A 26,287-nucleotide genomic window follows, 5' to 3' on the forward strand; every position below is an offset into this window, starting at 1 on the left:
ACACGACCTTTAAAGCCATTGTACATAGTAGTGTTGCATAGGTAATCGGAATGTTAGGAAAATATTGAGCCTCTTAGTCCCATATACAGTGCATAGACAAAGCATTGAACCCCCTGGAATATTTTTTCATATTGCCACCATTTAGGCTTTAAACATAAAGCTAAAAACTCAAAATATCTTCTAAGAATCAACAACACGTAAAACACAATCTTGAAGTGGAACAACAATATTTACGACAAAAAAACTGAGAAGTAAGTGTTGCAAAAATATTAGCCCGCTGTTCTCACAGCTCAGCCAACTGACTACACAAGGTCACTAATGACTTCTGGGGGATCCAATGTCGACTTTAATGACTACTGTCACATCATTCACACAGCTGCGAGTGATAATATCAAAATGGAGGAAGCCTAAAATAGCCGCAAATCTACCTGGCCTCAACAAGGAGACAATTAGTCAAAAAGGTAACCGAGTGATCCATTATCACATTGAATAACCTGCAGGCATACACAGCTGAGGTGGACAATTTGTGTATAAGACAACTTTTAGTCGTACCCTGAATAAATCTGCTCTTTATGGGAGAGTGGAAAGAAAAAAGTCCTTTCTGAAGGAATACCATGTAAAGAACCTTTTTGGCTGAGAGAACACAAGGCCAATACTTTTTTACACCTACCTTTCAGTTTTTTGTTGTAAATTTAATATAAAATGTTGGAATAAATAGGTTCCACTTTTTGATTGTTTCTCACGTGTTGTTGATTGTTGGAATTTGTGTTTTTCATTGTTTTAGCTTGAAATTTAAAGCCTGTAATGTTGCCATATGACAAAAAAGTTATTTGGCGGCAGTAGCTCAGGAGGTAGAGCGCTCGTCTTGGGATCAAGGGATCCCAGTTCGAATCCCGGCTCGTCCGTGTTACATGTCAAAGTGTCCTTGGGTAAGACACTGAACCCCTAATACCCCCAATAAGCAGGTTAGCGTCTTACATGGCTGCAATACAAGATCGCTATTGGGAAATGTGGAGGACATTGTAAAGCGCTTTGGGAAGTCATTGACTTGAAAAGCGCTATAGAAATGCAGATCATTTCAATGGATGGGGCAATACTTTCGCTAAACACATCGTTTATGTTAGGCAATACCAAATAACAAAACCATCCCCAGGCGCTTTTTTGCCGGGAGACCTCTGCACAATTTTTTTCAACAATTTCGCAGCCAGATTACCCGTCCATAAAGTCAGACTACTAAGTGTGAAACTGACAAGACTCTACCCGTCTATAGGTGTATGTCAGTCTAAATGAAACATATTGTCTTTTATAGGTGGTGTAAAGGCAGATTAAGTCACAATACTAACCACGGCAAAGATACAAAGAGCTGCCGTTTCAATTTTGCACTGCATTTGGGCTTTTTTTTCATCCTACCCTCTCAGCAGATAATCTCTTTGATGACCACACAAAACAGCAGTGCATTTGCATCTAATTAAAACACATTGCTAGTTTTTTCATGATTAAACCAACATTCATCTGTATCCTCTGAGGTCCCATCCAGTGCCACTATAGGAAAAATTGCACACACATCCAAAATGAGGCCAAGCATTGAAAAAGTCAGCGACAACAAAGTGTACGCAAACCACAGTGCCAGTAACTGCTTATCAGTCTCACCCAGCAGAACATTGAAAACGCAGAACACACTTGTCAGTTCTGCTTCCTTACACTCTCATTTAAACTTCATTCTTCTTTATTTTTTAATTTTGGTTTCCCAAAATTATTCATGCCCGAGAAAAACACAAACCGTTCAAACAGTGCACTTTATGTGCTGCTTTTTTCTATTAGTGGCAATTTGAGTACAAAACCTGCTGTTAAAACCCAAGCAGCACTGACTACTTTTACATTTTAAGAATAGTCGTATTGGATGTTGGATATTTGGAACAATCAAATAAATCTTTAACAGTACTAGTTACAAAGGAAAATCCTCAGGGATGGGGGTATATTTGTCAGGAACCAGAACAGGATCAGGACCAGTACGCGTGCCTTTTATTTTACGGGAAATGGGGAGTCATGCATGTAAGGCAGCGGTCTGGCGTAGAAAGACAGGAAGCCAGAAACTGACGAGATCGGTTCCAATTGCCCGAGTTGATATCGGACGGATGGTGTCCATACCGGACAGGACGGGACAGACAGGATTTATAATGAATCTGGATATCGAAAATAAACAGGAGAAACCAGACGGGAACGAAAACTAGAGAAAATAATAAACAGGACAAAAATAGACGGAAACAAAACTGGAAACCCAAATTAAACAGCACAAAGTAAACAGGAGCAAAAAATACAGGAAATACCAACGGTAACAGGACAGAGTCGAAACCCACGTTCGTTGACGGACTGACAAAGTAAGAGAGAGCTTAAAAAGATGGAAAGCCAATCTGTTAATGAGCCGCAGCTGGTGCCACACGGGCGGGGCCAGTTGGGCGCCATGGCATCCATGACAATATTGCACAAAACGAAGATAAAGGATTAAGCCAGTACATATTGTTATTTCGACTGAATATGGCCTCAAGTCTGTCACATGAAAGCAGGTTATATTTAGCACTATTCAGTTACTCTGGTTGTTCATGTGGTATATTTCTTGCTGTCAGGCCATGTGTTTTATTGCATCGCCGATTAAGAATGCTTGTCGAATTGTCGTCAGAGCTTTGATGAATCAGAGTTTGCAAGAATCGTTATTCTGGCATTTCTATAGATATCATATTATCACCTACAAGATTATTGAGTATCAAACATCATTTCTGGGATCTGATTACTACAACAGCCTGCCTCGTTTTTCTTTCAACAGAGAGGACTTTGATAATAAATGTATTTAGCAGAAAAGGTTTCAGGATCAATTTTACCAAGTATTGTTTGAGTGACATTTGTTTGTGAAGTTAATGAAAAAAAAAAGGTTAGCGACCTTCAGATACTAATTTGTCACTGGATTTTACCCTCTGTTATTCATAAAAAATGACAACAAACCTGAGGTATTTACATTTGGCCGTCTTAGTGATTCTCATACATCCTCTTCAAAACGGAAAAAATAAGTTACACTATATACAAATGGATGCAACTCTCATTTTGGCTATGGAGGCAGAAGATAGAATGTGAGCCACGGTTTGTATTTGTCTCAGTACTATAAGAACACAGTTAATTGTGGTACCAAGCATATCCCAGATGAAGGGAAACTCCAAGCAATCAAGCTATTCAAATGCGTATACATGCACAAGTTTTCGTAAAATAAAAGATTTAACCCCAACTTTTCAGACTACCATATTTTCCGCACTATAAGGCGCACCTAAAAGTCTTAATTTTTTTCAAAAGCTGACCATGCGCCTTATAACACAGTGCGCCTTATATATGGCTCAATATTAAATTCGCAAGGTCTCGCAACTTACTCAACAGCCGCCGACTCGATTTTACCCCGCATGTGGAGTAGTCCGCGGTGTATGCTGGGATTTATATACCGGCGTTTCATTGGCTAACCAATGTGTCAATCATCCGTTAAATCGATCGCTATTGGCTGAAGTTATTCGGAGCCTCGGATTGGCTAGAGGGCCAAAACAAACCCTGCAATTGGCCGAAAAAGATGTGTCAATCATCCGTTAAATCGATCGCTATTGGCTGAAGTCATTCGGAGCCTCGGATTGTCCAGAGGGCCAAAACAAACCCTGCAATCGGCCGAGTTTAGCAATGGCGTAGCAAGCTTGCTAAAGTATGCCATAAAGAAACATGTTTCATTAGTCTGTATTTGTAAATATTCTACTCTCCTGGATTTACTTCACTCACGGTTGTAAGAAGACCATGATTGCGTATCATTATTGAACGTGAGAACTTAGGTGAGTTATGCGGCTTTATATTTCTCGGTATTTTGTTTTAGAACGATCTTGATGTTGCTGTGATGAGTTGAGTGAATTCAACTTAATTCCAAGTGTTTATTGTCATATGCACAGTAAAGTTGTGAGCGAAAATAGAAACATAGAAATGTTTGGCATTTCTTGAATCCCAAGACTTCAACCTTCCGAATGATATTTGAAATGACGCATTTAAGTGACATCGTACGGACACCGCATCCGCACGTGTCTACGACACGTATTTGCTTCTTTGCAAACTTTGGGAATGTTAAGGGGGTAATCAGTTGGACTGAATCATCTGACTGTTTTGTCGACGTTCCCATTGTAGCGCCTTATAATCCGGTGCACCTTATCTATGGAAGATATAGGACCAAAAACTATTTTTTGGGGGTGCGCCCTATAACCCGGTGCGCCCTATAGTGCGGAAAATACGGTAAAATCGTTTTCTGATATCTCTCCACGTCGCGGGAATGGCAAGCACTGTGTGGTCGTCTTTTGTTAACTAGAAATGCGAGATTCTCGTGTCAAAAATGACTTCTGTTCTTTCTTCAAATTTATTTTTTTTCTTGACATTAAATAAATCGTAGTTTTTTTTAGAATCAAACCACATTGCATGTGCATTTGTTTTTGTGTTTTTATATATTTTCCATTTGGACTGATCAATCATTATCCATATCAATTAACTGCAAAATCGTTAAGTCAAAAGTAAAATACAATATGTTGTGAACATCGTTTCCCTCTTGTTACCACAGAGACAAAAGATAATAGTTTGGGAAATAATTCGGGTTGGAAATCATGAGCACCACCTGGTACTCTGTCAACAGTCTATAACCCGCCTGTAACCACCAAATTAGATTCTGAACCATGTAATTTCAATTTAAAACAATTTTCTCTACACTTGTTTAATAGTGGCCGCCACCTCCTGGCCTGTGTCATCATTGTAGCCTCTGTCAATTCTGTCTAGATGAGCATGCAAGTACGTGCATTTCTCAGACATGCTCAAATACTTTTTTCTTTTTTCATATTTCTTAAGGTTTGGTTTGACGTTTGGACTGTCCTTAAAAAAGGTAATTTCTTATTTTCACCATTTTCATGCTACACTAACAAATACAACGAAAAAAGATAAAACAGCGGGGGATGAGCATGAAGTCACTCTCCACAACCATTCCTCCTACTTAATGTATTTCTCCCTGAACAGCCTCGATAAAAGTAATAAAAAAAAAAGCAGAGAGGCGCAGTAGGGAGAAAAAAGCACAATGGCTCTTTAAACTCAGTTTGGCATTGTTAACATGTAAAGTACTCAATAGATAGAATGTTCCACTTTCAACTTTTTCTAAGAAAACCTCAAACAACGCACCCCACTTTGTTTTTTAAAAGCCTATAGAAATTTTTGTTCTGTAACTATAATAATAATAATAATAATAATAATTTCCTTTGTATTGTCATTCTTTGTAACAATGTACACAGAACGAAATGTCGATACACCTGACCCGTTGTAGCGAGTCGATGCAGCCGCAGCCAACAGAGGGCGCCGCCATTATACCAATTAACTATATAGACGCATGCCATATCAAAAGAGAGGTTGAGGTATGTTTTTAGATTTTACCATACAACAATTGAACATTGTTTAGTTTCTTGAAAATAGAGTACTCGTTTACGAGAAAACTTGGGAGAAAAGTGGCTTTTTGTGAAAGGATGCATCTAAAGCAGACGTTTAAATTTGGTGCTTTTTTTGGTATCTTTTATAACTCTAATATCCAAACAATGTTTTCCATGAACACAGGGGCACTTAGCTTCAAAAATAACATTTTATTGAAAAAACATTGAACTCATGCATGAACTTTGCGAGAACTTTTAAGTGCCTGATGTTTCCGATGACTCTTTATCAGTGGAAGGAAGCAAAGCAACACAAAAAAGTGGGGGATTCTTGATGTGTGTAAACACAACTGATCAATGATTAATCCTATGGAAATAATTCCCAGAGGCTTAATACTTACTGATAAGCAGCGCCAAATATTTTAGAATATATCTATTTTTTAAGTAAAGCAAACACAAACAAATAAACATATTTTTATGTTAGAGCACGTACGCACAATGCTTCTGAAAACATATTTATACGTTATGACTCGGTTGTCATGGCGCCCAATTGGCCCTGCCTGTGTGGCGCCAGCTGCGGCTCGTTGACAAATTGGCTTTCCGTCTATCTAAGCTCAGTGCTCTCACTCTTCCTTTGTCACTCCGTCAACGAACCTCTTCCCCGCAAGACGTGGGTTTTGACTCGGTCCTGTTTCCTGTTGGTATTTCATGTCCGGTATTGTTCCCGTTTATTTTGTCCTGTTTAATTTCAGTTTCCAGTTTCGATATCCTGTTTTGATATCTATCCTGTCTGTCACCTCCTGTCCGGTATCGCCCCCTTCTGTCCGATATCTGCTCGGGCAATTGGAATCGATCTCGTCGGCCTCTGGCTTCCTATCATTCCGCCCCAGACTGCTGCCTAACGTGCATGACTCCCCATTTCCCATAAAATAAAAGGCTTGTGTGAGAAACGTCACGCATTTGGGTCCTGATCCTGTTCCGGTTCATGACATAAATGACTAAGGAAAAATCAAAAAATCGTTTATGCACCTAAAACTCATGTGATGTATAGCCTTCCACTTTTACATTTTTTTCCCTTTTCAACAAAACAGTAAACAGTAGTACAATAGAACAGTTAATATCAATTAATTATCTTAAAGCCATTATTTTAAACGGGGCAAATACCAGGTTATATTGTGTTTGACCCTCCCCAAAATGAAAGTATTGCACTGCTATCTCGAGCCAAAAAAAAAAAGGAAAACCTCATATGTGCTAACGGATATATGGGAAAAATAGACCAATGAATGTGTGTGCGCGCAGGCAGATAGAGAGCATTAAAGTGACAAGAGGCAATTCAGAGACGTGACTGTGGTTCGACCCTCGCGTAACTCTCCAGAGCAATGTCAATTTCAATTTCACCCACCCGCCAGGGCGAGGTGACATGTCACAGCTGGGCCCGGCCAACATAGCTGTCACACCCTAGACATGGGAATGAAAGGGGGCAGGAAAAGGTTGGATGGTGACCTATGGAAGAGCCGCGGACAGACGAGGGCACCCCGCAACTTTGATGCTCTTCGGGAAGCCGTCCGAGCCTCTGTGATGTGAATCGGTTTCCGTGGATGAAGTGATAGCTCACTGTGCAGAAATCCGATTCCTAGCAGTTTCAGATATCAAACATTTTCCGCATTGCTCTTACGTGCAAACGTAACATGGAATTAGGGATTTGTTTGGACCTGGCAATTTTCCACCGTCATGGGCGTGAGGGATTTTTATACATTTTACTATAAAGGATTTTGTACAAGTTAAATTTATTGAATGCAATGAAGATTTTCCACAGAGAAGGCTTAAGTTCAATGACAGGTCACGCTGTTCCGTAAGCGAATATTTTGTTTAGTTCTGTTGATATCAGAATTGTGACGCAGATGGTGGGCGATGTTTAGAGAACAAAGCCCTGATGACGTGGACACGCGCGGTGATGTTTTGACCGGTCCAGACATCGAGGCAACGACATGGCAACGAGGTGGAGCCGACATGGGCGTTCCTGGCCCGCCCCATGGGAGGAGCCGACACGACAGCTTGGGAGAAAGGCGTGGGCAGAGGAAGAAATTCCGAGAGAGAGAGGCTCGATGAAGAGCGACACTAATTCGGCTAAATCGATGGAATTTACTTAGTTTATTATTTAAGAAATTAAATCTGCCCCCGTGTGGAAATGCCGGTCTCTTGTTCATTTTTCCATAAAGAAGCGAGCATGCATTGTTGTGTTTGGTTAATGGAGTCAGACAACTAATTTGAACAATTTGGTAAACGATACATTTTTAATAGTTTAATTCCTAACAGGCGGAAAACCACAAATCGGCATTGGGTTGCAATATTTCTCTAAACCGTGGACGTCAGACTCTGCGGCCAGATCCAGACTTTCTGTTCTCTGGCAGGCCGGATCAGTAAAATAATTTGACAGATTTTCTAAAGTGTGTCTCATTATCAGGTGCTAGCATGTATCCACTCTCTAAATCGCTTGCTTACACTGAAAGGAGAAGCCTTGCTAACTTTTGTATAATGACAATAAAGACCATTCATTTAACTGCAATTCTGTCGTTTGTGTTTCCATTTGTAGATCTAGAGTTGTTATTTTGTTACAGTCCTTTACTCAGTCAGTAAGGACATCATCTTGAGGTAAGTTTGACCCATGGGGGCTTTAACAAAGGCTACTTCGCGGATTTTCACGCTTCGCTTAGGTCCTAGTCCCTAATAACTGTAATAACCAAGGGTTTACCGTAATTTGAGTTTATGTGCTAAAAACGGGCATATTACTGTCATAGTTAAAATAAAGATAAACATAACTGCTATGTTCCATTTTGAAGATTAATCCCACTTTTCTTGTGTTTGCAAGCATAGTTAAATGAATAGAGGGGGCACTGTTTGTTCCAATCTCACAGTACACCTCTTCTAATGGCCAGATTTAAGTACTTTTTAATGACTTTTAAAGCTTGTGTTCCAAAATCCCTGATACCATTACAATAAGAAATCCAGTGTAAATTATTCATTCGACAGAGCCACAGCTACACTTTTAATTTACATATTCAAGTTTTAATCTTGCCTGTGCATCTATCAAGACAAAGGATTTTTAGATCTTCTGTAAATTGTGACTATATTTGCAGAACTGATCTGTCGTTTAGGAAATATGATGATAATATGTTGCTTACATTTTCAGTTGCTGGAAGTTATTCCTATTGTATTTTACCACAGGGAAAAACTTCATAGTGCCTTGTTTAGGTGTAACATGCACCTGTCCTCTTGAAGGCAATGACATGTCATAGGATAATGCCAGTGTCATGACCAGAACGGAATTAGGACCCATGTGCGAAACGTTAACCACAAGTTTATTGAGCGATCCGGTGCTTGCTGGACGTGGGAAGCAAGCCGCTCACAGAATCGGAACCTGTTTTGAATGCGGAAGTGGATCTCCCGGAGCGGGAGATCGTAGTGTCGTAGACAGAAAAACAGGTCGATAGTGAAATAGGAAGGTTTTAAATAGCTGGGAGCGAAGAGCAAAACGTGGTCGGGATCAAAAAATGAGTCGTAAGCCAGGACGATGAAAACGAGGTTGGGGTTAAAAAACAGGTCGTAGCCGGAGAAAAACGGGGAAATCAGGAACGGACGGGTGGAAAACGAGTGAAAAAGGTGTGATCGATGGGACTCAGAGTCAAAATGCTTGCCTTGTAGAAACAGAGGTTCGCTGCTGGACTGACAACAGACGAGTGAAAGGGCTGGCTTAAGTAGGGCGGGGAACCAATCAGGAAGCCAGCAGCGGCTGTCGCCAAACGAGCGGGCACAGGTGAAATTAATCAGACATCATGACAGCCAGAGGCTACTGATCACGAGGGAAGAAGGAATGCAAAGGCAAAGAGAAACAACCAGAGAGAAGTGTCACCATGACTTTCAAGCAAACCTGTTGAGAAACATGGCAAGAATTCCAAGCATTTACAAGCACTTCACCAAAAATTCAAGCACTTTTCAATCGTCAAAAACACAATAATAAAATTCAAGCATTCTCACATATTCCAAGCACCCGTCCAAACCCTGAGTAAAACCCGAACAAAGAAAACAAATGTTGAATCCAAGCTAAATGGTAATTTAAAATGTCTATTATGGATATTAGCGCAGCTTGGCAATCCTTTTGGAAAATTTGGTTGATGGGGGCGTCAACACATTGCACCTTGCAGAACGAGAGCCAAGGTTGACATAAACATTAACCTTCCCGTGCTCTAAGCCAATCCCTAGATTTGCACGGATCCATTCTGGCTACACAAGCAAATCTGCTAATTGCTGCCTGATTGAAATGGAAAATGTGCGTCTTAGGCACTGGCGTTCCGACAAAGCGCTTTTGCAGCGATGCGGGTGTTACTAAGATGGAGATGATAAAGATAGATGGGAGCGAGGTGAGGGAAATCAGCCATCTTTTGAGTTGTGGCGCTGCTGCAGATGGCCAACGCGTAAGCGGGGCAATGTTCGTCGCTGTTCGCACGATTATGTCCCGCTCTGCGGAATAATGGACATTCATGACTTTACGCTCCAGCGCGTCCATCTGTTTGCTTTGGGGGACAGTCAAGTGCTCAATCAGTTACAATTATCACACAGTTTCAACCACTGCCGTGCGAGCGCAAGCATAGCAGTGTAGTGGTGAGTACTAATAGTCCGCATGAATGCAAGGTTGATTTTATTTCCCCTGATATAATATTTCTCAACTGGAGGGTCAGGACCCCAAAATGAGTCGCTGACCCTTTTTCATTAGGTCATGGGACTTTCACTTGGCAAAATAATTGTAAGTGGTAGAACAAAAATGGCGTCAATTACACTCCTTAACTTATTCAGTGCCATAATGTATACATGTTTTCAGAAGTATTGTCAGAGAATTAGTTAGGGTCGCTACATCAAATCGACCCATCAAATGACGTCACAGCCTAAGTCGGTCACATAGCCACACCCTCTCCCATTTGTAGCATCCAATAGTAAAGCAGAAAAAGCTTGCGGTTCACTGTTTTATTACATTCTCCCGAAAAAGTTCCCCCCCTTCAGTGGTAAGTCCCGCCCACTTCTGGTGTTCACAACCAATAGGAATTAAGTAGGTCACATAGTCCCGCCCACTTTCGGTCATGGCAAAATAGCCACATCCGGTCCAGCCCACTTCCTGTCATGCTTAAACAGCCACTTGGCGTGAGCTGAACGATGTGACCTGCGTTATTATTTTTTAATTATTGGTTATCACCGACGGGAAGTGGTGGTGGTGATATTACAAGAGTTGTGGTCATTTGAATCCAAAATGTGCATGGTATTTTATTTAAAAGTCTCAGTGCAGGGATTTAAAACTCAGATTTGTACTGGGTCCAGAGCCAGGCTTTCTGTTCTAAGGTAGGCCATATACATAAGTGAAAGAAGGTGAAGTATATTTTTTAAGCTTTGCTTTTCAGTGCTTTGTCATTCCACAGATAACAAATAAAAGAAAAGGTTAAAAAATAAACAACAAAAAGATATTTCAACATGACGTCTGTTCAGTTTTTTAAGAGTCTGTCCAGGTCTTAAATCCTTTTGATAAGCCGTGTTTTAATCTGATCTGTGAGATTTTCTTTTGTTTTAACGAAAACTTAACAATTTGACCGCCATGTGCTGTTTATCAGTCTGTTTTTTTTTATTTTATTCAACATGCTTTCTAGTCGATTTCAGCATTCATTTTGGTGTAGTTACTGTGCAACCAGAGGCTGAAGATACTATTCCCCTGAATCATGAATTAAATCCAAAACCGCACTTTTCTTCCATTGAATGCTTTCCATGTTTCCGTCCGCTGTGGTGTGTTGATTTCTATGCTACGCGGAAGAACATGGAAACCGAGCAGACATGAGAGGATTGAAGATTAATGAATCGAAAGGTCGCAAGTGGAGGAAGCTGAAAAACAAAGTCCGACAAGTTCTTTTCCGTGTGTTTTACTTTGTGATCAATACACAAATAATCACAACCAAAATCAGTTTTGCTAACACTATTTTTTTTTTAAATATGCACATTTTAATGCTTTTCAATGGTGTAAGGTGGTGTCGTGCCTAAAAAAGCCCCCTCTCCCCCATACATAAAATGTCCCTCCTCCAGCAAAGTCTTTGGCACTAATTTTTGGTAGAATGTAATAGAACAGTGAAGCACGTAGCATTTGCAGTTTGTATGCGCGAAGGGGGACATTTCATGCTGGTGATGTTGTCATTTTTCAACACATCAGTGGCCGTAGCAGAGGGCCCTCGCTCCCTATAGTGCTGTGCATCCTGTGTAGCGCTAGAGACTGTGCCTTTTAACACGGTGTGTCTTATGGTCGTGAAAATTCTGTATATTTACAATGAAAAAAGCTAAAAAGTATGTGTTGCAAAAAGATAGGCCCCCTGTTCTCTCAGCTCAGCCAACTAATTCTGGAAGTTCCCTGATGACTTCTGAATGATCCAATGTTGACCTAAATGACTAATTCACAACATTCGCACATCTTTCGGAGCATTGTGTAAGCAATACTGTCAAAATGGAGTTCAAGTATCTCGGGTCTTGTTCACGAGTGAGGTTACGATGGAAAGGTCCGTCAGGGTGAGGAAGGGGCTGAACCGAAAGGCAAAGCTTTCAATTTATCGGTCAAAAGAACAAAATCCCGGACACAAGCGGCTGCAATGGGTTTCAAGTCAAGTCAGATTTATTTGTATAGCCCTTAATCACAAAAATGTCTCAAAGGACTGCACAGGATTACAATGACACCATCGCCTGATCTTAAACCAACATGCGGGCAAGGAAAAACTCAAAACCTCAGCGTGAGGAAAATAGAAACCTTGAGAAGAGGCCTTATAAGTTGTAATCCCCTTCCAGGGTGGCTGAACTTTCCTTTAGGAAAAAAGTGAGAAGCTCGGTCATCCGGGAGTCTCAGAGTAGAGCCGCTGTTGAGGTGGCCCGGGCATCTAACAAGGATGCCTCCTGGACGCCTCCCTCCAGAGTGGTTCCGGGCATGTCCGACCGGCAGGAGGCCCCGGGGGCGACAGACGACACGCTGAAGACACCATGTCTCTAGGTTGGCCTGGGAATGCCTTGATCCTGTCTGATTAGCTGGATGAAGTGACTGGGGAAAGGGAAGTCTGGGCTTCCCTGCTGAGGCTGTTGCCCCCACAACCCAACCATGAATAAGCGGAAGAAATTGCATGTAGGGATAGGCCCATTTGGCTTTTGCAAGAATCCTTATTGGGGACACAAATAAGCAAGGTGGAACAAGGTGCTCTTGTCAGATGAGGCCAAAATTGAACTCTTTGGACTGAATGCAAAAGGTTTCATTTGGCATAAGAGTAACACAGCACACTACCCTGAAAACACCATCCCCACTGTTAAACATGGTGGTGGCAGCATCATGCTCTGGGGTGGTTTTACTCCAGAACAGATTGGGACAATGGATGGAGCCAAATACAAGGTGATTGTGGCAGAAAGATCTGTTGGAGTCTGCAAGAGACCTGAGAGTGGGCCCCAGGTTTACCTTTAAACAGGAGAGCAACCCTAAACATAAAGCAAAATCAACAATAGAATGGTTTAAACCTAACAATGAAAATGTGTTAGAATGGCCAAGCCAGAGTTCGGACCTCAAACCTAAAGGAACTGTTTTGTTAGAAAGAATAGGCATACCCAAAAAAACGTTAGGTGGCGGTAGCAAAAGGAGGTTGTATTTCCGCAAAGGCGGACAAAACATTTCCAATGACTACTTTTCGATTTTTTTTATCAGTTAGCAAAATTCAAATTGCTGAATAAATGTGGTTTTCTTTAAACAACAAGACATAATTTGACTTTTTTATTTATAAACCTAAGGTCTGAAATATGGCAAAGTGTCAAAAAGTTATTGGTTGGGGAAATACTTTCGCAAAGCGCTGTACATAAATAGGGGCGCGTTGGGTCCAGGTATTCAGTCGTGATGGAAAAATGAATAAATATAAAAATCAAGCAGAAAAACAAATCCACAAAACATCATGCAACATTCTGCCACAGGCTCCCAGCAGCTTGTCCAAGACCAGGTAAATATTTGGCAGCGAAGCTCTTCGTCTGCACACACTTTATCTCTCCCGCCAGTATTTATTTTTTGTTTTTTCCATTCCAACTTCCTTAATATTTGTCGAGTCACGCCCCAAACAGCTTTATGGAGGTGCCGTGGCAGATTTACTGCAGGCAGAACACACCCAAGCGATGGGGGCCAGCCCTCTAGGATGTTGGAGTTGGGCATAGCGGGAGATGAAGTGGGAAGGTGAAGGGATCTAGCGGATGGCAGTAAAATGTCTGCAGCATGCTGGAAGATGTATAGGCAACCCTGTCAGGACACACGTGGAGCCATTTTTATTTTCTAAGCTCCTGCTGCTGCTGCCTTTACAGTTCTTCAAAAAAACGGTAAAAAATTGGCCCAATCATACCAAACGGTCCAATGCATACGATAAACACAAGAAACTGTCAAGGGATGTCAAAGTCATTTTAGCCATTGGGCCTTATGGTAGAAGAAACATTCTCACAGGCGCCTGACTAGTAAATTAATGGCATTAAACGTGTGCCTCCAACTAAATTTGATATCGTAAAATATATTCCCTTTTATGTTTTTTTTTTTTTTTTTTTTTTTTTTTCTCAAAAAACAGAATGACCAGCAAAAACAAAACAACTTGAAATATTGTATGGAGTAAATCACATATAAGTAACCCCCTAAACTACTTTATTAATATTTTCGATGTGACTTTTTAAAAGTGTGTACCTAAATTATAATAATTATTATAATAATTGTTAATGCAGTTAATAAAGATTAATATCCTGGTAAGAAGCAAAAAATGTAACATTTTGAAACCATTTACTCTACCCTCCAGCAGCTCTCTAATGGCATACTTTTGCACCATTATCCTATTTCTTAATCGTTTCAATTGTTGTTGTCACTGTTATCCACATTTCCTTTACACTTTCTTGGGATCCAGTATTATGGGCAGAAAAAGGGAATAAAATCCCAAAATTAAAATAAAATGAGATGTGGTCCCTCTCAACTGCACGGATTGACTGACCAGATAGGCGATATCAAGCAGGGTATTATCCCCATCTACCATTAACTCATTCAATGCCAGATATGTCTTAATTGGGAAGTGACGATGCCAGCCAATTTTTGCCATTTTGACTCATTTTTGAGGGTTACAGAACATTGATTTATGTAGTTATACAAGCAAATAATATATCAAAAGAAAACTTTCATTAAATTTCTGAGAAAATGACTTTTTGTGAAAGGATGCTACACAGAACTTTTACTTTTTTTTCCATCCGTTATACCTCCAATATCTAAACAATGCTTTCCATACACACAAGGGTACTTTGCTTGCAAAATAAAATTTTATTGCACGAATTGATGCATGAACGATGCATGAACTATGCAAGAACGTTTAAGCACCTGATATTACCACAGGCTCGATCACACGATCTTAATCAGGACCCGCCTATACACTCTCAATCGCTGGATAGAGGAAGCAAAGCAACACAAAAGAGGGGGGTTACTCAATGAGAAGACAAAGATCTTGGTCAACACTTATTATTTTACACCATCGAAACCTTTCAGAATAGGACTGCTCAAAGATGATTTTTGTTGAAAATGTAGTAATGAAAAAGGTACACTGATTCCTGATCCATGTGAATGTTCTTAAACTATTTTTGAATATATGGAAAAATGATTGAAATGTACAATGTATGCTCTCAGAAAAATCTGAGACATTGGACGCTCACGGATAGCCCAGCCATACCTTTTGGAAAATGTTGATGATGGACACAATATCTTGCTGGAGAGAGTGAAAATGTTGAATGGGACTAATGAGTGGTGGGATGACTTTGGGAACTCTTTATCCACAACCACAATCTGTAACGCCTTTTAGTGAATAACACCGCACTTCCCATTAGGTGTACTAGTTTTTTTTATGTCTCTCTCTTTCTCCCCCATGATAAGGTGTTATTATGTCCATGGTTCTTTTGGTTTGTTTGGGTGGGATTTTTATTTTATTTTTGTTTAGAAAATTGTTAAAAACTCAATTAAATTGTGAAGTATACACCATTCCTGTCAGACAGTGGTGATTTATCATACTGAAATCATTCCCAGAAGCTTGATACTTACTGATCAACACCCCCTAAAGCATTAAGAATATTTTTATTGAATAAAACAAAAATGTTGTCACTCAAGGACAATAGTGAATAAGAAAGGCCGCTTACGTCAAGTAAACCCATCAAATGATGTCACAGCCAATTAGATTAAAGTAAGGTGTGAAGCCACGCCCACTCCCGGTCGTTACTGCCAATAGGAAAGCAGAAAAAACAAACCCTGCCCCTTATGTCGAAAGTTCCATGTAAGGGGCGGGATTTAAGACCTGGACAGACTCTTAGAAACCTGAACAGTTGGAATATCTTTTATGTTTATCTTTTTATTGCTTATCTTTTTGTTGCTTATTTTTTAACCTTTTCTTTTATTTATTTTTTATCTGTGGAATGATAAAGCACTGAAAAGCAAAAAAAAAGCAAAAAGCTGGAAAGCAAAGCTAAAGAAAATTACTTATATAATAGCCTCTTTTATATCTGTGGGTGAACAAAATCATCTGAAATACTTTAAGATATCAGGTGATTATCCAGAACTAAAATGTATCTGCCAGGTCAATGAATGTAAATTGATTTTGTACATAAGGAGAGAAGACTCCTAATACCTTGCACATTTTGGAATCAAATGACCACAACTCGGGCAGCACGGCGGAGCAGTGGTTAGCGCGTGTGCGGCACAGTTCTAAGGTCTTGGGAACCTCCTGTGTCGGTTCAAATCCAGCTACCGGACTTCCTGTGCGGAGTTTGTATGTTCTCCCCGTGCTTGCGTGGGTTTCCTCCGGGCACTGCGGTTTCCTCCCACATTCCAAAAACATGCATTTCAGGTAGATTGGCCGGTCCAAATTGTCCCTAGGTGTGAATGAGCGAGCGAGTTGTCTGTCCCTGTGTGCCCTGCGATTGGCTGGCCACCAGTTCAGGGTGTCCCCTGCCCACTGCCCGATGATTGCTGGGATGGGCTCCAGCACCCCCGCGACCCTACTGAGGATAAGCGGTGCAGCTAATGAGATGAGATGAGATGACCACAACTCTTGTAATATCTAAAAGCATAGGCCAAATAGACTAATAAATTGACATTGAACAGTAATTTAATCACAGAATTATGATCACGGAACCTTGGCATTCAATCAGCAGGATTTCCATCATTTGACTCCCGATGGCCAGGGAGCATAAAAAAAGCGCAAAGGGACAATCGGACGAGTTTAAGAGGCTCCCTTTGGAACTTTGCTGCCGCATTGCTCAACACTATTGTTTGCATTCGCTCTCGCGGAGTCTCCAAGGCCGGGACGAGATGCTAAATCACCAAGGACAGACACAGACAAGGACAAGCTAGGACCAAACTGCTGCTAGGACGGCGGCCAAAGAGAGCGGCACTGACCGATGGCCGACCGTTAGTACTATTTCTCACACAAAACGCACAATCAAGAACACACGTATTCGCAGTGGAATCTCAATGCTCCAAAGCCTTGAGGAAACGTAAGCCTTACATTTTAGGACTGCGCTGTCAGCATAACGTGCTTGAATCACTAGACTACATTTTAGGCAGCATCGGCGTTTTGGGGAACTTTTTTTTTAAATAGAAAAGATCAATGGTGTGAGTACCGATATGCGGAGATTACAGTTTATTTTATTATGATGGAAAGACGTGCCTGATAGTCATATGAACATCATTGTCGCGCATTATCATGTAGGGGCATTTGTGTCCCTACATTATCATGTCCCTACATGATAATGTAGGGACAGCTACATGATGGCGGCAAAGTCTAACGTAAAATGATGTGGATCATGTCCTTAATTTATAGCGATGTAATAAAACGGCAAAATTATTTTCAAAATTGTAATTTCACAGAATATAAGTCATTTCCGATTTTTTTTAATGAAATCTGCCCACTGACAGTCCTCCAAAGGGTGTCAGTGGGCAGATGGATTTGAAGATTCCCATAACTTCCAAGTATTACCCTTACCTAATCCTCATTGTGAACCCAGTTGTATTGAATGATACCCATACCTGATGATTATGACCCACACCTTGTCCCTATTGAAAACCCGTTATATAATGACTGTGCCTACAGCTGAAGCTGTCAGATCATTGCTTTCCATCTTGATGTTTCTGTACTTTATTTCCCCGACCCCTTGTTTTCTGTCATTGATCCATCGGGGACTTCCTGTACCTTGCCAGCTGGAAGTTTTGTCCGGTTTATATTTTTGTCAGTAATTATCCGCCTCCGAAAAACGTTAAACTCATGATACAATCAAAAAAACAAAATTATACAATTTGATTAAATAAAAATAGGTGGATTTGCCCTGTGTCTAAAAGAGTAAACATTATAGTATATGGTATAAAAAAACAAGCAGATTTTCAATTAAAAACATCATTAAAATGATTAGAGTTAGATGCAATGTCACATGCGCTAACCTGAAAATGGCAAGTTAAAACGAAAATTGCTAATTAAAAATAACATCCAGAGTAGAATTAAACCTATTTAAAAATGAAACCACCATTTGTTGATTGTATTCATTAACATAGAAAACAATGAAGTGAATGTATCTTTATATTTCTGTTACTCACTTTCATCTGGTAGGTTTTCTTTATTATCACTTCGTGTATAATGTCAAATTGAGGTCAGTGATATAGAGTCATTTTTTACCTGACTTTAACTAATCCTTCTCTGAGGTTTTCCCATGCTTACTTAATCGTATGAAGTCCAAAAATGATGAATTCCCAATCTCTTTGAATGTAGCAAGAGACACAGAAGCAAAAGGTAGGACAATCTCTAGAATGAGGTCAAAGTGAATGTCCAAGTAAATACGACAGCTTTTAATGAGTGCAATTCATAAATAAACCTCTAAGATTGACAATTAGTAAAATGAATGGCAAATAGAATCGATGGCATAGTATATTTTGCAAACAAAACTCCAAACAGACGTTCACGATTGTAGCGGGATGTTCAGAGTAGAGGTAAGATCTCAAGCCTGGAACTGAGCCAAACCTGAACCCGGTTTTATAATAAAACTTTTGCCTTTTCTTTGAATGAGCTGATAGTAAACGAATTAATTGATTTTTCAAATTGCATAGCAAATGTTCTGCTAATTTTGAAATATTGTTACCTAATGTCTAACTACATTAAAAAACAATAGACAGGGATATAATTTCAGGTTTTAGGGTGCGTACACTTTATATATGACCAAATCCAAGCACTTTTTAAGCTTTTTCAAAGGCAATTTTCCAATTTCTCCAAAACCATTAGAGAAAAAAATACTGGTGTGAATCATGTATTTTGCAGATCAACACATTTTTCTGCATTTTACACATGCAATTTTCAATCATGAGTCAATATTTACAAAGGCATATCATTTTTACATCCTGAGTAGGTCATGAATATTTTTTGGGATCTCAACAATTCTTGTGTAAATATGTTTGAGACCAATCTCTCCCCATAAAAGTGTTGTGGAAATGTTTAAATCTAAACTTAAAACTCACTTCTACTCCATAGCATATGAATAACCTACTCTTCTCGTCGGCTGAAAAATAGTCTGTGTAATATAGTGTGGTGATCTGTGAAGCCCTTTGAGACTCTTCGTGATTTAGGGCTATACAAATAAAAATGACTTGACTTGACTTGACTTGACTTGTGTAAAATGACAATGATATGTAGTTTACAGTTTCAGTTGCAGGAAGTTCTTTCCATTGCAATTCACCCCTTATTTTTTGCAAGGCCCATAACAAATATCCGTTATTGATTCATAATTCTTGCACTAATACACATTTTATAGTTCCCTGTTTAGGTGTAGCTTGCACTTGCCCTCTTGGACACAACCTGTAGGGGGCAATTACGATACCATGTAAACTAGTGCCAGTTTCCGTTAATCACGTAGGAAGAAATACGATGGTAAAGCGAAGTCACCATAGAGCAGTGTTCACACAATTTCAAAGCAGACTTGTTGTGAAACATGGCAATAATTTCAAGCATTTACAAGGGATTCACCCAAAATGCAAGCACATTGAAAACACAACATTAAAATTCACGCATTTTCAAGAATTTCAAACACCCTCACAAACCCTGTTAGCAACTCTAAAGCCAATTTTTGCTTGGACTATGGAGTTTCTTACAGCAACTTGTTTCCTGAGCACCTCAGTGCAAACAATCCGAACAGCAGGAGGGGCCACATTGTGCAACCTGTTCATGTATGGCTACGCTGACATGCTAGGATGAGCCTGTCAGTTTATCAACGGCAGCAATTTTTCACTTTTGATCAGCTAACTGTGCCCCCAGTGACCTGCTCAGCTGCGTGATGTGGGAGACAAAAAGCATAACTCTCCATGTCTAGCTATGCTAGGCGCCTGACTGAAAAAAAAATGAGTTACAGTTGCTAGTAATTACGAAACCCCCCAAATTACTGACATAAGAAATTAGAGCGTACTCTGAAATAGCGCTGAGATCGGGCCTAAAAAATTAACCCGACCCGGATCCACGGTTATTAAGCCCGACTCAGCCTGAGCCCGACCAATTAACTTGATTTCAGGGACCGAGCCGGAAGAAAACCCAGAGGGGGACTGAATACTTTGCGCGGGTCTTTCACCAAGCGACACAAAGAAAAATTGAAAAGAGCAATGACGGGTGGATCATTTAAAAGAAAAAGTCAGCGAGAGAGAACCCCGGCCCTAACTCAAACGTAATGATTGACATTTTGAAAATGTAATCTATTAAAGTTACTCGTTACCTGTTAAAAAATCTAATATGTATATATCAGAATACCATATGATTGCAGTTATGTAACTTGATAAGCGTCGATTATTTTTGTATTACTTCATTACCAAATATGCTCCAAATAAACATTATATAAATACAATTACTAAATGTTGTCCTTTTTTTCTTAATTTATTTATACAACATAATAATTCGTAATATAATGCATCAAAGCAAGTGAGCTGTTTGAGAGCCAGCTCTTTTTAATGAGTCGAGACGAAAAAGCCGGTTCTCTAAAAAGAGACGGACTTCCTTTCACTACACAACTTGAACTCGTTTGACTTGATTGATTTGCCGTTTCGTGATAGTCGGTGTATACCCATAATCGACAAATTTGCCTTTTTCTGTACAGATTTTCTCGTATGTCGTGCACGTCTTAAAATGCATAATAAACGTACTTTGTACGGCAAAAACGTACAGGTTGACAGGTATGTGATAAACACGCACGCCTTGTGCAAACCCTGTCTCTCTCTCTCTCTCTCTCTCTCTCTCTCTCTCTCTCTCTCTCTCTCTTCTTTGCCTTTCGAGTAGTGTTAGTGATTATTGAATTATTATAGACACAATTTGGTGCATTATGTTATGTTAATGTAATTTAAATACATTATGTCAATCTTATTTTAACCAAATCCACCCGTAGTTTTAATCACATCCTTTTTTTCTATAATTGTAACGGAATACAATTGTGAATGTTTTGGGGATTTTAATTCCGGAACTGCGTTACATGTATTCTGTTACTTCGCACGCCATGTGCCAAGGCGGCATGGGCTCAGAAATCAAGCAGCACGCCACTCTGCTCGTGCTTCGTGTTTCGACCCCCACGTCAAAAAGACAAACAACGGCGATTGGCAGTGGCTGCCTCTCCATGTGGCGAACCAGCTTATGGAACCGCCCGCCATATGCGCTCACCATTGTTGACAAAATAGCCTAGGGGGTTCTTAGCTATCGCCACCATTCAATGGGGGACAGGATGGGTGTCATTTTATGGTCTATTTCATTTATGTTCGGCCACTGAAGTGATTTTCTACATTGTACTTTTTTTAACAATAAACCAATCGGGAAAGTAAATCCCACTATGCCCAAAACGGGTAATGTGAATTCTGGACTGCAGAGCACATCTGATTTAAAGCCACGTACTCGTATTTTACACAGAATCTCAATTTCGTCTCTGTACAAGGTAGGGGTGGGCAATATCGTGAATTAGTAAATACACAGTAGTAATGATCAATACCGATCCGACACCGATACCTTTTGCTTTGAAATGTCATGATAATTTAAGAAATTAACCCTTGCCCGTTCGAGTTAGTTTATAGTTGCGATGAGCATAGTGGAACTATTTTAGGCTATAAAAAAGTTTGCTTTTTCATTAAATAACTACGATGCAAATTTTTATCAGTATTTAAAAAAAATTATAAATATTTATATGAAAACAAATGCGCCCACACAACAAGAGAATTAAACCAAATAGCAGGGATGTAACAAAACAAAAGTACCACGTACTTCACAATATTTCAAAAACAAAGTCAGTAATGCAATTTAAGCGTCAATAGTCTCTCATTGCCTCTGTTGCTAAAGTGACAACGGATTTTCAAATTTTGGTCCAAGAACAGTAACATGTTTACATTTTTGACTGCAGCTCATTGCTCCTTTTTGTATGCCCCCCTCCACACACACACATTTTGATGTAAATTTGTAGTGTTGCCACACTAGCATGTCATTTACCACTCAGATTACACTAGGCATTTTTTTTGTACTTGAATAAGTCCATACCGCGCACAGTGTTCGGTTCTGTCGCTCAGAAACCGTAGGGGGCGATGATGCTTCATAGGACAATGCACTACTAACCAATGCCAGCTGCAGTTAATCACAATGGAGGAATAAATGCAATGGCAAAGTAAATCCAACAGACAGTAGTGTTGGTGTCATTTTTGCCAACAGTTAACGAGCACTTCACCCAAAATTCAAGCACTTTTCAAGCCTTGAAAACACAACATTGAAATGCAAGCATTTTTAAGGATTTCAAGCACCTATACGAGCCCAGGGATGCAGAACTGGAATTATTTGAACAGCAATTCAGAATGACAGTGCCTCTACTGGTTGCAACCAAGAAGTACACGATATTACTTCAACTCCCAAGTCGACAAGTGATCGATATGCAGTTTGCAATACAAGAAAATATCTTAACACATCTTTTACGGGCAAATACAGCTGTGACTCGGTATCCTCAAGCGGAGGGATTTATGAAGTCCGTGGGGTGTCATGGTAAAGCAACACAGATATTAATGCCAGTGGAACAAATCTTACCTAGCTGCAGTTCCATGCTGTTAATCTTGTTTTCCGAGGGAAACAGGATCTTGGGCGGCTTGTCGGTCAAAGGAGCTGAAAAAGTAGAGGAGACACACTTCAACATCATGAGGGAATGGATCAGATGGAAAATCAGTTTCTCAAGATTTGTATTCACTATTTGTCCGGAAGACATTTGCAAGAGCTTTCCAATTGATCTTATCGCCTCTTTTTCATTTTCTATACTTCTTATCATTCTCAGAGTCTCGGCTCTCCCGATTGAATTTAAGGCTAAATCAGGCGATGCTCTCCACTTTCATCACACAATCACGTTGTGATTTTTCAGATGGGACTATGAGGTGAACAACTACGATAGTCCTAAGTGGCAAATATTTTTTTGTCTGTTCATATTGACCAAAACTACTTCTAAAATTGTAATTAGAATGGGCAAAGATTAAAGACATGTTTGAATGCTGGAGTGTCAAAACAATGGCTCAGTGTAGTTAATGGCCTACAACGCATTATTTTCTGGCCCTAAGCATATACTGTACAAATGTTTTACAGATTCAACTTGCTACTTTGCGCTTCGGTTATAGCTAGTTCACCGCTTTGCGGCTTTTCATAGTACATTGTGTTTTGCATTAAGACTGGCTAAACACAGGAAGAGGCTTTCTATCACCAACAATGTTGAACCTCTCCACCTGCTAAACCTGCTGAGGAGCAACATGCGGGTCTTGGCAATCCCGAACAGCTCCCTGGTGCTTTTTCAAAATTGTTTGATTTCTGTAGGAATGAACCAGAAGGTAAATGCAGTTTTCCATAACGGCTACATGATGGCCGCAAAGTCTAACGTAAAAAGATGTGGATCATGTCCTTAACTTATAGCGATGTATCAAAACGACAAAACTATTTTCAAAATTGTAATTTCACAGAATATAAGTCATTTCCGATTTTTTTTAATTCAAGTATAGAACTTTTGGACATTATTAAATACATGAGCCAGTAAATTATGGTTTGTTTTTTAAAACCATAAATAAATAATCAAAAGAATAGATAACAATTTGTGCTTCGCGGAATGTCACGGTTGGTGAGGGGAGTCTGCCCCCTATTGCCTGGAAGAATACTGTATTCTCTCCTACAAAATGTGTTCTATAATTGTAGATATAAATACATTTTTATAGTTGCCGAAAAACTGTGTCAACATGATAAACATGTCCATTAATGTATTTTAGAGCTTTTAATATAATGACACTGTCATGGCAACGTATCTTTACTTTCAATGTTTATTAAGCGCGCATTTTTCATTAAAATGTTTGTATAAATCATTTACATTTCAAGACCAAAAAAAACTAAAAGAATGCCAGAAATCTGAGATTTATCTTGTAAAAAACTTTTATGTATATATATATATATATATATATATATATATATATATATATATATATATATATATATATATATAATATGGATTTTTTGCACCGCTTAGCATCAGTAGCGTCGCAAGAGTGCTGGAGGCCATCCAGCTATCTTCCGGCAGTGGGACACCCAGAACCAATTGCCAGCCAGTCGCAGGGCTCACATAGACAAAACTCACCCGCGCAAGCACGGGGAAAACATGCAAACTCCGCACAGGAAAGCTGGTAGCCGGATTTGACCCCATGGCCTCAGAACTGTGCCGCGGACGCGCTAACCACTCACCCACTGCTCAAACATGTCGTCTATCTAACCCTCAAAGTAGGCCTGGTATAGCCTTGAAATAGCATTAATTGTAGGCTATAGGAGCACGCCTCAAGAGCAGTGCAGCTTCCTCTGGGAAAAACTGACAATATGGAACAGTTTCACTGTTGTTAAAAGCAATTGTGTGTTTTGTGAGGAAGGGTGCTATTTTAAAGGGGCGGTACACAATAGGTTAGAATAGCACAAAGGTCTTTGGTTGTATCTACACGACGGAGCAGTTAAAGAGGTGATAGGACCAAGGTGCCGTCTGTTGCCATGTTTCCATCACTTTTTTAGACAGGAGGGAATTTTTATTCCTCTAAAATTGTTTCCAGTACACACACGTTTGCGCTTTAGCCATAAAAAAAGGGAATCTTATATTGCATAAAACAGACGACTCCCGGTAGCATATTTTTCAGGCACATTTAATTATGAAGCAGCAAATTTGCAACGGCAGGCTTTTTGGCCTTTTTCTACCCCCTCCCCAAATAAAGACGCTTCCGAAGAGTGTCCTTACAAGCTTCCTTCTCCGGTCTTATTACCAGCACACTCTCACAAGGCTTTTGAAAACCCAGCTCTTTTAGGAATAAGTCAACAATGTTGCTGGTCTCTGACAAAAATGATGACTCACACATTGCTTGGTGGAAACTGATCAATTAATGGGTTTTTCGAGTTTTTTGAGTATTTTTTCAGGGTGTGGGGGGAAATTTTGTAACGCAACTTCCAATACAGCATGCTGCTACTTATTCAAAGCAGATTATGAAGTAATTAGATGAACTTCCTCTAATTGATAACTGTTCCTCCTTTGCCCACGGTGTAACATACAACCCTCAATTATCCAAGTTCATAAAAGGGTGGACGTGTAGATTTACAATATTTCCTCTGCTATAAAGATGATTCATAAGGTTGCTTGAAATCCTTGAACACGCTTGCATTATAAGGTTGTATTTCAATCTTTGAAAAGTGATTGAATTTTAGGTGAAATGCTTGTAGATGCTTGCAATTGTTGTCATGTTTCTCAGCAGTCTGACTCGATAGACCACACAATAAATGAAGAAAAGTAAACCAAGTATCCATAAAAGTGATGCGCACATGGCTTAGTTCACACCTAAGTTAAACTTTGAACTAAAAGGAATAATTGGAAATATGCCTTCGAAAGTCTTTAGAAAGTGCTTGAATTTGGCAATGAAAAAGGTATACGAATCCTAATGAAGGCGCGACGGACAATATGGCACAATAAATTCAGGCGAAAGTCACCATGTATATTCGTGTATAAACATTGGACTCTTTATACTCTTACAGTATAAATTACAGAAATGATTGATCTGTAGAGAAGTGACACTGATTAAAATCGCAAAAATTGTTTGAAACAGGAATTGAACCCGGTTCGTAGCGATGAGATTGTAGGCATTTAAAAGGCATCATCACACTTTTTTGATGCCAAAGAATGATTTGCATAGTGCATTTAGCTGTGCATTCTGTTTAACAGTCTTTCCACTTCTTCACCTCTGCCAATATCATTGTGGTTTATTATACTGTATACAAGTACGTAAAAGTGTAGTATATAAAGTATTTTGTTGAAAGACAGAAACAGAAAATCAAAACCACTATGACTCAGGTATGAAATCCATTGCATACAACATGTTGGGAGGTGGGTCAGCAATCGATTGATCAAACATCGCTCAAATACAGTAATATTTAATTGAAATATCTGAATTGACATTCATAACAACATAATAAATATTGAATGTAACTAGATTAGACTTGGCACTCCCTGGTGGAAAAAGATAAAACACTGCCAGGATTAAAAATCGGACAAAAAATATTTACAACGTAGTTCTAAGCAACTCGCCTAAGTTACAATCATAGTACAATGTTTATGAATAAAAAAGGGATAGTGCATAGTAACAAAACTGTGCAATGAAAAAAAGTGCAATTAAATTCCTAACACAAGTC

At 39.6% G+C, this 26,287-nt stretch overlaps 1 protein-coding gene across 4 annotated transcripts in view; it reads right to left on the reverse strand.

Moving 5' to 3' along the window:
• Positions 1-26,287, reverse strand: part of il1rapl1a (interleukin 1 receptor accessory protein-like 1a) — a 383,889-nt gene that overhangs the window by 90,039 nt on the left and 267,563 nt on the right. For all 4 annotated transcript variants that reach the window (XM_088352943.1, XM_088352941.1, XM_088352942.1 and 1 more), the window contains exon 6: positions 22,637-22,711. In XM_088352943.1, the coding sequence (XP_088209069.1) occupies positions 22,637-22,711 (75 nt within the window). The remainder of the gene's footprint in view (positions 1-22,636; positions 22,712-26,287) is intronic.

Source organism: Urocampus carinirostris, chromosome 14, assembly GCF_059441175.1.
Source record: "Urocampus carinirostris isolate Australia breed hairy pipefish chromosome 14, RoL_Ucar_1.0, whole genome shotgun sequence".
NCBI lineage: Eukaryota > Metazoa > Chordata > Actinopteri > Syngnathiformes > Syngnathidae > Urocampus > Urocampus carinirostris.